General features: G+C 34.4%; 1 protein-coding gene and 1 pseudogene across 1 annotated transcript; one reads left to right on the forward strand and one right to left on the reverse strand.

The window, feature by feature from the left end:
* Positions 1-4,123: 4,123 nt before the first annotated feature.
* LOC111408400 lies at positions 4,124-4,843 on the reverse strand. The gene is made up of 2 exons (XM_023038166.1): positions 4,826-4,843; positions 4,124-4,687 (listed from the first exon to the last, which is right to left on the reverse strand). Exons 1-2 carry the CDS (start codon positions 4,841-4,843, stop codon positions 4,124-4,126), a joined length of 582 nt encoding a protein of 193 aa, XP_022893934.1.
* Positions 4,844-7,927: 3,084 nt separating this feature from the next.
* LOC111407492 lies at positions 7,928-12,928 on the forward strand (annotated as a pseudogene).
* Positions 12,929-15,251: the final 2,323 nt, after the last annotated feature.

The raw sequence follows: 15,251 nt of genomic DNA on the forward strand, positions 1-15,251 counted from the left end.
TGTAGTCGAAAATGAGCGTCCTGTCAATCCTTCACACACATTAATGCTTCCAAAACATTTTCTTTCAGTCGACTCCTGACATCGGTCTAAATTCTTTTACCTTCACTAAAAGCAGACTCCGAAGCAACGGTGCTAACCGGAGGTGTCAATAGATTTTTCGCAATTGCAAAAACAATTGGCCAACATCTTTCATACTTTCGTCAGAATTTAATTACTTCTTCTGAAATTTTTTTAATTGTTCTGTTTGTTGGCATATTATGATTGAAATAATCAATTAATTCGGCATGCATCGCATTTTGAGTTTCAGTCGATGTTTGATGAGATTCAGATGTAGATGACATGGCACTAGATGAACACATTGCAGTTGCATCGTATCTAAATGTATTAATGCCCTTAAATAAATTCATTATTTCTGCAGCATCTTCTTCAATTTTAGCAGAAGGAGTAGGTACAACAGAGGGTACCCGACTAACATTCGCACCCATTCTTTCTGCATATAAATCATACATTCCACATAATATTTGCTCTAAATTCTTATAGGTGATAGGTGTATCAAGTATTAAAACTTTATTGATTTGATCAATTACGTATTTAGTTCCTGAAATATTATATTGGGGGTCCATTGCGCATGCTAAAGGAAATAACATAGGCAGTTCTTCCCAATATTTTCTAAACTTTAATTCCATAGCAATTAAAATTTTAGTAAAAGCATGATCATTTTTATATTTATGGAATGTTCTTGCAATTATATAAATGCGTTTAAGCACCATACAGCTTGTGGGATAATAAACGCCGGATAAAATCTTTGTGGTCTCATAAAAAGATGTCAAAAATCGTTTCACTTTCAAAGCTAAAATCCAATCGAATTCATTTAACATATCATCATCATCACTTCTAACATGTCTATTGTTATAAAAGTCAGTTATTAAATTTTCAAAACCTTCACATGATTTTAATAGCAAGTATGTAGAGTTCCATCTATGACCTACGTCGCTAACAAATATTTTAGCAGTCATCACCTCTAGTTCGGAACAAAAATCTTCAAATGCTTATTTTCTATTAGGAGAGATCGTAATATATACTAATGCATTCCTAATCCTTTGAAGTGCATCCTTTATATGTTTTAAACCATCTTGCACAATTAAATTCAAGATATGACACATACAACAAATATGAAACAAATACCCACCAAAATCAGGTTGAAGTGTCCTACACAATTTATCGATGACTACCTTATTAACACTAGCATTATCAAAAGTAAAAGATCGAATTTTACTCTCACAATGATATTCTCTAACAATACTGATAATAGCATTATATATATTATTAGCATTGTGAGGAAATTCAATAATTCTAAAAGCAATAATTTTCTTATGCATGCACCAAAGTGGGTCTATACAGTGTGCGGTTGCAGCTATATATGCTCTTTTATTAACCCCTTCCCATATATCAGAAGTTAAGAATATAACACCCCCATATTGTTGTAAATCCATAATTAATTGTTGTTTTGAATTATCGAAATAATTTATTGTATCGGCACGAAGAGTGTTTCGACTTACCCCAACGTACCTCAGTTGTAGATATTCTTTCACGAACGAGATGAAGTGTTGGTTGTCTGCAATAGTCAGAGGCAACTCAGTGGCGACAACAAATTTCACCATTCCGGTTCGAGTCTCGTCCTCCGAATACACCCACGTGGATAGGGATGAAGTTGTAGAACCGGCGCCTGGACTGCCAAATTGTAATTGTGTTTGACCAGCTGGAAAAAGTCCATGTATGGCTGCAAATGATTTGTAGTGGCGGTTGAGATGAGTGGTACCAATTCCTTTTTGCCATGCCAATCTTTGTTGGCAGTATTTACATACTGCTTTAGATTCTGCAAGGCCATCAACGACTTTTTCCGTTGAAATCAACTTAAAGTGATCCCAATATTTTGCTTGTTTTTTGGCCTTTCGCTTTCCCCTCGCATCTGGGATATTTAATTGCTGATCTTCATCTTCATGTTCCGCTTTGGGAACGTTAATATCATCTAAATCAATTGGAGTGTGGTTTCCTTGACCGTGAATGTGAACATTTTCAGGTATTGGTACGTCATTTAGACCGACAAATTCATTTGGAAATTGACTTTGCGGCGTCCTAGGCGATTTTCCATGATGTGGCAGTGGCTCACATCCTGTATCGAACAAGCTCTCAATAAATGAACGTTGATCCATTTCTGTGATTGTTTATGATGAAATCTTGACTAGATGAATATAAATGTAGTGAGATTGTGAGAATTGAGAATTGGATGAATTGAAATTGTAACTAATAAACTGTAAAAATTGAATTGATATTGTATATTTTACAGCACAAGAGAGTAAAAACTCGATAATTGATATAATAAAAGAGAGTTGAAAGGGTTGTAATTTTGGAAGAGCAATTGATATGAAAAAAATCTTTGGGGGAAGGGGGTATTTATAGTAAAAAGAGGGGGGGGAATAAAAATAAATTAATTAAAATTCAGTGACTAAACGGTCACTGAATAAAAGTTTAGTGACCATTCTGGTCACTGAAAAGTGACCAAAACGGTCATTTAGACGGGCTCGAGCGGCTTGGCTCGCGCTCGGGCTCGTGAAATCGAGCAGCCCACAAGCCTCTTTTCCACGAGTCGAGCCGACTCGGCCCAATTGACATCCCTACCAAGAGCATCATCACAGTACGTCGTTTCTCCGTTTACCGCGGAGATGAAAAGGAGAAGGTTCGTTGACGGCACGCACCTGAATTTATTCAGGGAAGTGGACCACGCCAAGTGGAAAGCGTTCAAGGTGGAGTAGTTTATGCCTAGGTAAGTATTGTATTATTCGTTAAAGATTAGGACATTGCGCAGATGCTGACACATCTATATTTTTACTTAACAATTTCTTTTCTTATTTTTCAGAGTCAGTCGCATGATTGCTCATAAGACGATCTCGGACGCTTACAAGTGGTTTCACGACATCACAACTTCGGGGGCTTGACTCGCCGATGATGTAAATGAAGTAGTAATATTGTTATTTATTACGTATACATATTTTTGCGTTTTGCATTTATGAAATTAAATAACTCATTTTTTAAGTTGTGCTGCACATTGACTTCGCTATGAATTTGCTATAAGATCGAGCTGAACGACATCCAAGATCGTTCAACATTTCTAGCCGACTCATATTGAACACTGAGTTCATACGTGTCGTTGATATTGAGTACCAGACGTTGCAAGCTATGGGTAGCGAGTATACGGTACCTACATACATGATAAAGTGGGTCGTAGGGATGTGGCCAAGTGTCGAGGGAAAGCCATGGGAGGGTTGTACGCATCTGTATATTCTGGTGTGTGTCAATCATCACTACATTGCTGTGGAAATTGTATTTGCCGACTTGACTATGTATGTGTATGACCCCGATCATTCATGCCTGACACAAGGTCGGCTCGAGCAAAATCTGGAGTCGATGTCTGTGATCGTCTCCATGCTGGCTAGACAAGCGAACATTACTGTGCAGGACAGACTAGCCACCGTGCGGGACACGACGATGGCGAGACAACAAATATCGTAAGTGTTTATTATTTTATTTTTGTAATTTACAACTTATGTTCTAATTAGACAGTGATGTGCTAATACAATATTTTGTAATTGCAGGGGTGATTGCGGCATATTCGCTATCAAGTACATAGAATTTTTGAGTGTAGCACAAAAGGTTGACGCAATCAACCAGGCGTGGATACAAAATTGAAGAAATAAATTAGCTTGTGATTTATTTGAATTTAATGGTGATTCGCAAATATTGAGTCGTGTTTCTTTAAAATAATTGTACATATTGTAATGTTTAAACATTGTATATTTCATTCATTCATTTATAATTACGAAATAATTGTAAAACATATATTATTTCTTATTTAAATGTTTCATGACGTATTTATAATGTTTGGGTATATTGTGGAGAATGCATTGAGTTTTAAAAAATGATTAACTTCAAATATTACGTAACTAATTAAAGAAATATTAAAATAAAAACAAACTAAATCTAATAATTAACATAAATAATTAACATTAAGAATATGCGTGAATAATTAATATCAATGTTATAAATAATGTTATATAAATTTCAATTATACATCTGTTACGTTGTCATGCAGAGGGATCTGACTTGTACAAAATCTTTTAGTATGTCCTGTTGCACCGCACCCGCCGCACTTACGAGGTCGGGGAAATTCTCCCGTCGATGGTATTCTAGACGTACGTGTACGTCTAGGAGTACGTGGGCCGACTGCTAGTGGCAACAAGTTATTCGATGAGAGAATGTGACTAGAAATTTCCCACTCAACTTCATTTGGTACAGGAAATATGGTTTCGGCATATGCTGCTCTCCAAGACCCAGTCGTGTAATAAGTACTGCATAATGTGTGTGGTGGAATTCCTCTATACATAGCCACCGCCACTGCATGTGTACACGGAAAACTCTCCAACTGAAACTGTCTACACGTGCGCGTGTTATCATTCAAGTCGACGATGTATTCGAAATTACGTGCACATCTCGCGTAGAAGCGAAACTGATCTAGTGGTTCTACATATACCTTCATTGCCACCTCTAGAGTCTTGAAGAGTTTATCTTCCTGTTTCGGGGTTAGCACACTTGTGCAACTCTGTGATTCCTCACGACGATCGTGAAACCACTATTGCAGCTTGTCACGAATGTTCTCAAGCATTGCAAGAATTGGTAACTCTCGATCCTTCTTAAATAAGGCATTGAGCGACTCCGCATTGTTCGACGTCATCATATTGTATCGAAATCCTGGAAAATGTGATCGTACCCAATGTTCGATCCCCATCTCCGTCAAATACTCCCATGAATCATAGGATTTACTTTCGATTTCAACCATAAACTTTTCAAACTCTTGAAAACTGTAAGCCTCTGCAGCTCTCCTAAACAACGTAACGATGTCATTGCCTCGATACTTGGTCTTCAGATTTCCTTGTATAGGTACATACAATAACCATGATGTGCCTCGGGGAAGATTTCGACGATACCGTCAATTATTGACTACCTTCGGTCGGTTACGAATGCAAAGTTCTCAACATCCCCAATTACTTCCCTCAACTTCGTGAAAAATCAACACATTGCCAAATCATTTTCTCCGTCAAATATGCCGAATGCAAGAGGGTAAATTTGGATGTTTGCATCTTGACACGTTGCAATAGTCAACTTGCCCGCGTATTCCGCCTTGAGGGTTGCACCATCCACTAGAATTAAGGGTCGCATTGCATTTCGAAATCCTCGAACGCATTGTCCAAGGGCCATAAAGAAATACTGAAGCGATTCTCGTCATCATTCTCAATAAAAAATATCGATTCAGTATTAATTCTTCCCATATTATAGCAAAATCTGACCAATTAAATAAACAATAATCATAATTTAAATAATTAAATAAACAATATTAAAAAACTGAAAAATTAACAATTGAATTAAATAATTAATTACACATTAGATAAAGATTCGATAAATAATTAAATAAACAATTGAAATTAATACCTGACCAATTTAGCATAACTATCCTCGGTCGAATCCATCAACTCCTCCAACGCGCATTCTTTGGCCTTCCAAACCTTCTGATAGCTCATAACCACCACGTACTCTCGACGAACGTCATTAATAATGTTCGAAGGTCTGTAGATTGTTCGTGAGTCCTGAAACTTGTGCATTACTTCTCGACCAATGAACCATGATCGGGCTTGCCTGTGATCATTTCGACGAATACCCACTTCACAAGTATGTTCCCGTGCATACTTACGAACCGTTATAGGTGGAATTGAAATGAATGTATTCTCGCCCATTAGAAATCCCAATTCCATGGCGTACTCAGAGGGATCGACTTTCAACAAGTTCTGTATCTCATTGTACATTTCTGCATATGATGTACTGGATGTTATTACAATTGCAGTACAACCATGTCTTTCACTCTTCCATTTCCACACCCATTGATCATTGTCATTATTTTCAAATTCACCAAAATAACAAATCGGGATAGCGGCTAATCCCATATCTGTATTACAAAACATCATTTATTAAAAAAATGTAATTACGAGAATAAAAGGACGAAAATAAATATGACACAAAAAATGACGTGTGCCAGGATAGTCCGGGCGGATTGTTAAACATCCGACCCAGACACGTTTTTAGCCAATTGTCTTCTATATTTTGTACTTGCATAGATGAACTTTTTTCCTTGTTTTTGCTATAAAAAAAATTATACATCCATTTAAGACTATAATATTTCTTTTTTCTAAAATTATATGTTGAAATAATATTTCAGTATTCAAACAATGTACTAATTTGACTAAAATGAAATTAAACATACGTATTTATACTTACCAATTTCAAGTGCCGACTGTGAGTAATACATTTTTGTTGAGCTTTTGATAATTTTTTGAGATTTCAATGTTCAAGCAGATGAAAGAGGAAATTTCTTTTTAACTGTGTTGAAAAATCTGATAAGGAAAGTGATTTCGTTTTGAGATTTAAGTGGGATTGTTTGGATTTATTAATTTTTTAAAGAGGGTATTATTTTCTTTTGGGTAAATGATATGTTTTTGTAATTACAACACATAATAAGGATAAAAATGACATTTATTCTTCAAAAGACCCTTTTGGTGAATAGCAAAAAAAAGTTGGTCAATGTAGAAATTTGGTGTTTTGACTTGGTTATTTTAAAAAGTACCCAGTTTGTTTGGTAGTAGTTATGAGAATTGATTTTTTGACTATTAGAGAAAAAGTGGACCTACCTGTTAAAAAAGAAGTAAAAAATTATTGCTAACTTAGAAAAGTATTAATCAAAAATTGATTTTTTTTGAAGTAAAAACCAGAACCAAACATGCACTTAGTATTTTTATTCGTGAAATAACTTGAATTAGTATTAGTTTACCTACTACATACAGTCTATATTATACAAAGAATGAGGTCCATATCCTCTACACTCGTGTTGAACAAGTGTTAAGATTCAAACTTGTTTTTAGAGTTTTTGACAAACGGAAGTTCGAGATCATGGACATGAGTTTAAACTCACTTATAAAACTCGATTTTTGTATCTTTACTAAGTTGTGCACCGAATCAAATTGACCATCCAACTCAATTAAAGTCATACCGAACTTGATAAAAATCTGTCGCCCAGAACCACATTTCCTGTATATGAATTTGTTAGAGGTGGAGTGGAAATGAGAGTGATATGCTAATAAAACCGAGCTCCTGCTTGGTTCATAGGGACCTCACAAGCCCCTCACTGTTTGGGGTCAAGCTCCACACGTATTATTAAAAAAATTGTGAGGCCCGCCACCACCTCTTTCTCACCTGCCAAGAGCCTGTGATAAGTGCATCATTTTCCCTAATATTTTAGTACTTGTTCCATAATATCTTGCCTTTTCATTTCAAGATGAAAATGACAGCATCAAGAATTTATGCAGCAAGTTAACGAAGTGGGCTGTCCCACAACCATTACTTTTAATTTTTTTTTGATATCCAGGTATCTCAACTTATATCAAACTAAATTTTGGATCCCAAAACCCTTGCCCCTCGAATCTTGTTGGGGTAAATCACGGGTTATGTCTCAACTGGATCACAGGTTCCCATTATTGCCTGTACATTTTTGCGCACAAGAGACTCTCTTCCACAATGATTGCTCCATACCAAAAATTTTTTTTTTGTCGCATGTTCCCACCAGAAATCAAACTCTCCATACGATTCGATAAAATATTAATTAAATTTTCTTAGTCGGTCAAAAGTAACATATTTATACTAAACTCCACCAATAAATAGAAGTCTGTGTTGTTTGCTTCCATATATAATACAGAAGGAATTGCAGAACTTCAGCATTCATATTATTAGAATTTTGAGAGTAAATTCTTTGCTCTAGATTCTGATAATGAAAGCTCGAAGAGGAAAGCGATCGAATGTATGAATTTATTTTCTGTAATTACAATTCTGGCGTGTTATTTTGCTTAGTTTTATGATAATTGATGGTGTAATTTTTCATTTTCACGCAGCCATTTTGGCCGTCCACTGTGATGAAAAAATGGCTGAATCTAAAGCCACAGGTTTATGATTTCAGTGATGATGAAGTTGATGAAGAAAGCGAGGATGATGGTGAGGATTTCGTTAATTAATTGCCCATGACAATTCATTCCGTGATTGATAGTCAATTTTATGAATTTTTATTTGATTGGATTTCAGCTTGTTCCATCAAAGATGAAAGGACGAACGGGGATCATGAATATGCGACACAGGGAAACCAATCCAAATGCTCAAGTCGAACTTCAAGCGGTAACTAAACTCTGATGTAGTAATTTCAATCAATCAAATAACTTGGGTACCCATATTTATACTTCAATTAATATGTGCAATTATGATTCAATTGCATGTATGGCTGTCCCCATATACACACCTCTCATATGCTTCCATAAATATACCTTTAGGGGATATGTTTGGTATGCAATTCTGATCAGAATTGGACAGTATTAAAAAATAAAATGAGTTAATGTGCAATTGTGTGTACCAAATATGTCCTTTATGTATATGGATCCTCTAAACTATGCCTTCTGAACTACTGGATTACCAAGAATTGAACATGTACAAATGTCTTTATCTCTGTGATGCCTTTGGTGCATATTTCTCTCTCAATCTTTTTAAATAAATTTAATGTAAATTTGCTTCATTTTTACTGTATTAGAACTTATGCCCATCTTCAAATGTTATTATAAATGATCTTATATTAGGCTGCTATATCAAATAGTAAAACATATTTGTGCATATTTTTCTCTCAATCTTTTTAAATAAATTTAATGTAAATTTGCTTCATTTTAACTGTATTAGAACTTATGCCCATCTTCAAATGTTATTATAAATGATCTTATATTAGGCTGCTATATCAAATAGTAAAACATATTCTACCTGATTAATGCATAGATCTGAAGTTTATTTCTGCAAATATATTGAAAAAAACTTATTTATCTAGGGAAACCTTCAAAAGGGTATTCCCTGAGACACCGGAGAGGAAAATCAGAAACTCTGCGTCTTCAGTACATAAATACAAAAGATGAGAGGTTTGGCTCTAAATTAAGTATTTGTAATTTTACTTTCGGTTTCAACTTTGATAACAATGAATCTTCTGTGAATTTATTTTGTTCCTGCTGTTTCACTAATTATTATACTGGTTAATTTTTTACAGGGTAATGATAGGCACTTGGAATGTTGCCGGAAGACTTCCATTTGATGATCTCGAAATTGATGAATGGCTCTATATGCAAGAGCCAGCAGATGTATACATTCTCGGGTAAGCACTTATGAATCAATAAATTGTTTTCAATGACTTCTAACTAGTAGTCTGTCTATATAGTCTGTTTTTGAGCAAATTTTGCGTACTTGTATTTATTGGGTTCACTTGTCTGGAGAACTTTATGCTTACTTTTAAGTCAATCCAAGAGCTTGAATTTCAGCACAAACTCTGCAGTCAATTTTTCCAATACTGTTTTGTCAATAAGGTGATAAATCTGTTTATTCCTTTCAAACTGTAAAATTGAATTTTTTCCCCTACTAAAGAAGATTAAATTGAGGGTATGATACACTAACCACATCCCAAAAACATGTAAAATTTTAGAATTGAGGTATAATACATCTTTATAAGTATGTAGGGATGTACAGTGCTACGTTCTGTTGTATTCACAAAACAACATGAGTGACTGCATGTCTATAAGCACAGTGATTACCATTTCAATTTTATGCTTGATTCAGCATCCTAAGATAAATCTTACTTCCTCCCATATATATTCATTGATCGCCTCGCTTAATTTTTATATGGTTTCTTCTTTATGGAAGGTGTTGCTAATTATCATTGACAATATTTAATTGGTTCTCACTTCATTTCGGACCAGTGCATTTGATTTCCTTTACATTCAATGCATTTAAAAAACAAAAACTTAGAGAGAAGAATTATCGTCCTTTGAATTCTGTTTTATTTTCTATTCCTTCTAAATTCATTTTATACAGATTTCAAGAGGTGGTTCCTTTGAATGCTGGGAATGTACTTGGAGCAGAGAACAGAAGATCAATTCAGAAATGGGAGGCTATAATCCGCAAGACTTTAAACAAATCTTTGAAACCTGAAACCATACCCAAAAGCTATAGTGCACCTCCTTCTCCAATTTTAAGGACTTCTTCTGCTTCTGATATACTTGCTGATGTGGCTGACACCCCTGTCCTAAACACGACAGGAAAAGATTTCATAGGTATCATGAATGATGGTGATAATGGAATAATCGGCACAGGGAAGAATAGCCATTTAAAGAGAATATGTGGCATTCATTCCGATAGAAGATTGGACTGGCCGGAACAATCATTGGATGCAACACCCCAAGATCTATCTTCTGTATGCAAATTGCAAAGAACAATGAGTAGTTCTGCAAGAGTTGATCTTGAATTGCAGGAAAATTCTCTTAGTTTCGGTACTGAGAATATTGCATTAAGTGGTTGTGGGATGAAAAGAGTGTACCAAAGTTCTGGAAACTTAGGCTTGATCTGGATGGATCAACAAGATGGACTTGAAATTCTGGATTCTCTGTCTGATGAATCTGTTCAAATTTCTGGAGAGGAAGATGATTCTGTTGTACAGTTACTATCGGAGGTCGAACCGGAAAATGCACATTCAAGGAATGCTGTTAAGTTGCGACCAACGTATGTGCGGATCGTAAGTAAGCAGATGGTTGGAATATGTGTGTCGGTATGGGTGCGTAGAAGATTAAGGAGACACATAAACAATTTAAAAGTCTCTCCTGTTGGAATTGGGCTTATGGGATACATGGGCAATAAGGTATTGCTTCTTACTTCGAGTTAAAGCAACTTTATGAGTTCAGCTCAATGAAGTGAAAATCCTTCTTTTTAAAATAAAAAGAAACCATTACATTCCTGGCCTATTGTTGCCAGCAAGTTCTGCATCAACTGATTGGTGTTGAAAGTATTAGAAATCTGTTCATGCCATATGCAGACACTTGTCTTGGTTCTAAATTTATGTGTCCCAGGTGTAAATTTACATATTTATGTTTGTTCTCGTCAGATGTTTGAATATTTTGCTATCATATACATATTCAACGCAGGGTAATTCTGTTATATTTCATTTTTCATTAATCTGACTTTATAATACCTTCTGTTCAGGGATCTGTTTCAGTTAGTATGTCTCTTTTCCAATCACGGCTATGCTTTGTATGTTCTCATTTAACCTCCGGTGAAAAGGATGGGGCTGAGCAAAGGCGTAATTCTGACGTTCATGAGATTTTAAAGCGTACACAATTCTCATCTGTCTTTGATGTTGATCAACCACAGACAATTCCATCTCATGAGTAAGTATATTGTATGAGTTTAGTTGAATTTTCTTTTTTTGTAGGGGTGAGAACCCATAGGAATACTTAAACTAGGAAAATTTAGATCTATCCCCCTCTACTTTAAAGTCATGGAAAATTTCCCGAATAGCACCTACCAATTCACTTTTCGACTTTTAAATGCATATACTTTCATTGAGTGCGTTCTTGCATTCATGTAAACTGAATTATTGTCAATGTTTCTAATAACAGTCAGGTATTCTGGTTTGGAGATTTGAATTATCGCATCAATATGTTGGATGCTACAGTAAGGAAGCTTGTTGCTAAGAAAGATTGGACTGAGCTTCTCAACTACGATCAGGTTTGAGACTCAGTTCTCATTTTTTTTTAATAGTTCAATATAATTGTTTAGTGGCTTAACCATTGTTACCAAGATTATGATGATAATTTTTTGGTCAATGAATTGATAATTGGACCCTCATATGTTACGAAACAACCTTTGTACCTTGAGAAGAAGCGATTTTCCTTATCAATACTGAATTAAAGAGAAGTTTTTATAAATCTGGAGTACAGTGTGAATATACACTCTTAGATGTGGATTAATCGATAACCATTGTTTGTCTTCTATGGACCAATCTTGATTATAAATTTTCTTTTTCCTTGGCCCTTATTTGAGGTGTAGATAGGTACTGAGTAGTATGTTTGTTAATCTTGTTGGAATGGGGTGTTTTTTTAATTATGAGCTCAGATGCAGTTTTGGGTTGATATGTATATACGTTTGAATTTTTAGATGCCTAATGATGGGAAAATTTGGCAGTTAATCAAAGAACTAAGAAGTGGGCATGTGTTTGATGGTTGGAAAGAAGGGCTAATAAGCTTCGCACCGACTTACAAGTATGAAATCAACTCTGATAGCTACGTTGGGGAAAACTCGAAAGAAGGAGAGAAGAAGAGATCCCCAGCATGGTAAGTGAGACTGTTACTAGATCATTACTCTTAACTCTATATAGTTATTGACCTTACTAAAGAATTCCCCAATTGTTGGCGATTGGACAAAGTTCTGTTATTTCTACTCATCTATAAACCAATATTTCTGGAGAATGGAATAGTCTAATTTCTACGGAGTTAAGTTTACATTGAGTGTTCTACTACCATATATGTTTTATCATACTTAGTACTTGTTACAAGACATTAAATATGTGCAGGTGCGACCGTGTATTATGGTTAGGAAAAGGCATAAAACAGCTTTCTTATGAGCGAACTGAGATAAAGCGATCAGATCATCGGCCCGTGAGTTCAATGTTCCTTGTTGAAGTCGAAATCTTTGATCATCGCAAGCTCCATAGAGCTCTTAATCTCTATTGCTGCAATCCATCCTGATATATATTTTCCTGAGTGAAGGTTGACAGATGACATAAAAGTAGTTTTAGTAGTAAGTTCTTGATGACCATTGTAATCTATGGATAATTGTGTTCTTGTCTTTTGGTTACATTGATCAATCTGTAAAACATATGTAAAGATTGTCATAGTTTTTAAAAGGATATTTTTTTCCCTAATAGTTTAATTGCTGAATNATTGATCAATCTGTAAAACATATGTAAAGATTGTCATAGTTTTTAAAAGGATATTTTTTTCCCTAATAGTTTAATTGCTGAATTAGACAATAAGTAAATAAATGGGCGGGAGACAGGGATGACAACCCAGCTCATTGCCATCTCTATCGATCAAGTCGCAAAAATGGACATGTTAACATGATAGATCAAAATTCGTACAACTCGAATATCACCGATGATGCTCAACACCAGTCTGGATAATAAATGACACTCACTTTTAGTTGTCAAATGAATCAAAATGATCACAATTAAAATGGGTCATCAAACCTAGATTAGTACTAATTAAACACCATTGATATAAAATAGTATTACTCTTAAATAAATGACTCGATATGATAAATATTTTTCGTTTAAATAGCTGTGACTCATAGATTCAATTGATGATCGACTAGTGACTCGATGACTTGGTGTTTTACCCGAGTCAACAACTAAGTGCTTGTTTGGAATAGTTTAAAAGTTGAGATCAAAATTAACAATTAGTTTTAACCACACTTCATAATTTTTGGTATTAACTTTTCAATTATGGATATCATTTATTTTTATCAAAAGTTTTACAACATGTATTAACATGGTAATTGAATACATTACGTAAGTTTAGGGTTCATCTCTTGAGAAAGAAATCTAAATCCCACTAGGCATCGCAAGATGCAATTTTAAGTTCCAACTGGGTTGAATCTTTAATCATATTAATTGATATTTCAAGTATTGATTGGATCTATTGTTTCGTACGATGAAGTTTAATCAGTATCGTTATGATGTTTAAGTATTGATTCAACATTCAATAACAATTGTGGTTTTGTACAATCATCTTAGATATATTTTTAAAGTATTTATTTTAAATTCAAAGTTGTATTAAAATGTTCACGAAACAAGATAAGAAGAATTATGTCACGACTACGATAGTTACATGTTGTCAGCCTTATTAAGATAAGTAGGTCACAAATAAGGCGGATTTATTTCCCACTTTTTCTTCTAACCACAATCTTCTTGTTCCAAAGATGCCTTCTAAATATATCGGGTGAATTGCCCAAATAGTCACTGGACTTTGTAAAAAGTTTTCAGGGGTCACTAAACTTTAAAAATCACCCAAATGGTCACTGAACTTTACAAAAGGCTTAAACTTTACAAATTACCTAAATGGTCATTGAACTTTGCAAAAATTGGATGTTGATGTACATGAGTGGATGCTTGATAGATTCATCCAAGAAATGATGTTTTCATATTTTGCTTGCTTGATTTATCCCATCTCTTTCTTTAATCTTTTCTTGCCGATTCAACGAAGTCTGTGGAGTCAATCAATAATTAATCCTTTATGTTCTTTGATGAAGAAGCTTTTACACGAATCTAATCTTTTATAAGTCCATCATTCTCATATGTGGGATTTTATTCATACTTTATTAATAAAGCTGATGTAAGACATAATGGGTTTATTGGAAAAAGAATCTCAGTAGAAATAGAAAATTATCTTAATTTTGGATCGGTTCCATACGACCATTTTGGAAGGAAAACGACTAGGGGAACAATGCTCACGGCTACGCCGTGATGTACTATGAATTTCAACAGTTTGAGTTCGTTTAGACCTCGAAAACTGATTTTTAAAGTTTTGACACTATTTTTGTCAAGTCGTTTATTATAATTATTATATTTTTTATTTTTTTTATTTTTTGCAATTCTAGTTTGTTTAAACTTCTTTTTCATTACTTTTAATTGTTTTAAACTACGTTTCCATGTAAACCCTTATAAATAAAAGCTTAGTACGTTTTTTTCATTATCTTTCATTAATAAATTCGTGAGTTTATTTTCTTTATTATTTGGTGGATTTTAAATTTCTTGTTTTTAGGGTTTTCGCTTGAATTTCTTTTTTTCACTGAGTCAAAAGCACTCTTAACGAGAAATTCGTGGCATGACCATCAATTTGGTCTGGTCACTCCACTAGATCGGCCATCGATTAATGTGGAAAATTTTGGAAAGCTAATCGGATTTTCATTAAAAAACCGCTGATCCAATCCCATTAACGTGGCAAGTTATTTTTGCTAATTTTAAATTTCCAGAATTTTAATTGTTGCTAGCTACTCTTTGCTCATTTTTTACTTTTTCAATGCCGATTGTTTTTAAGCTGGTTATGTTTTACTTCATCTATTCATTTCCGTGAGTTTTGGAGTAAATATTGATTAAAAAAAATGAACGATTAGCTTAGTAAAAACAATATGTTTTTTATATAATCTAAATAATTTTATCATATTTTAAAAATGTTAACCCACTAATT

Source organism: Olea europaea, chromosome 13, assembly GCF_002742605.1.
Source record: "Olea europaea var. sylvestris chromosome 13, O_europaea_v1, whole genome shotgun sequence".
Lineage (NCBI taxonomy): Eukaryota > Viridiplantae > Streptophyta > Magnoliopsida > Lamiales > Oleaceae > Olea > Olea europaea.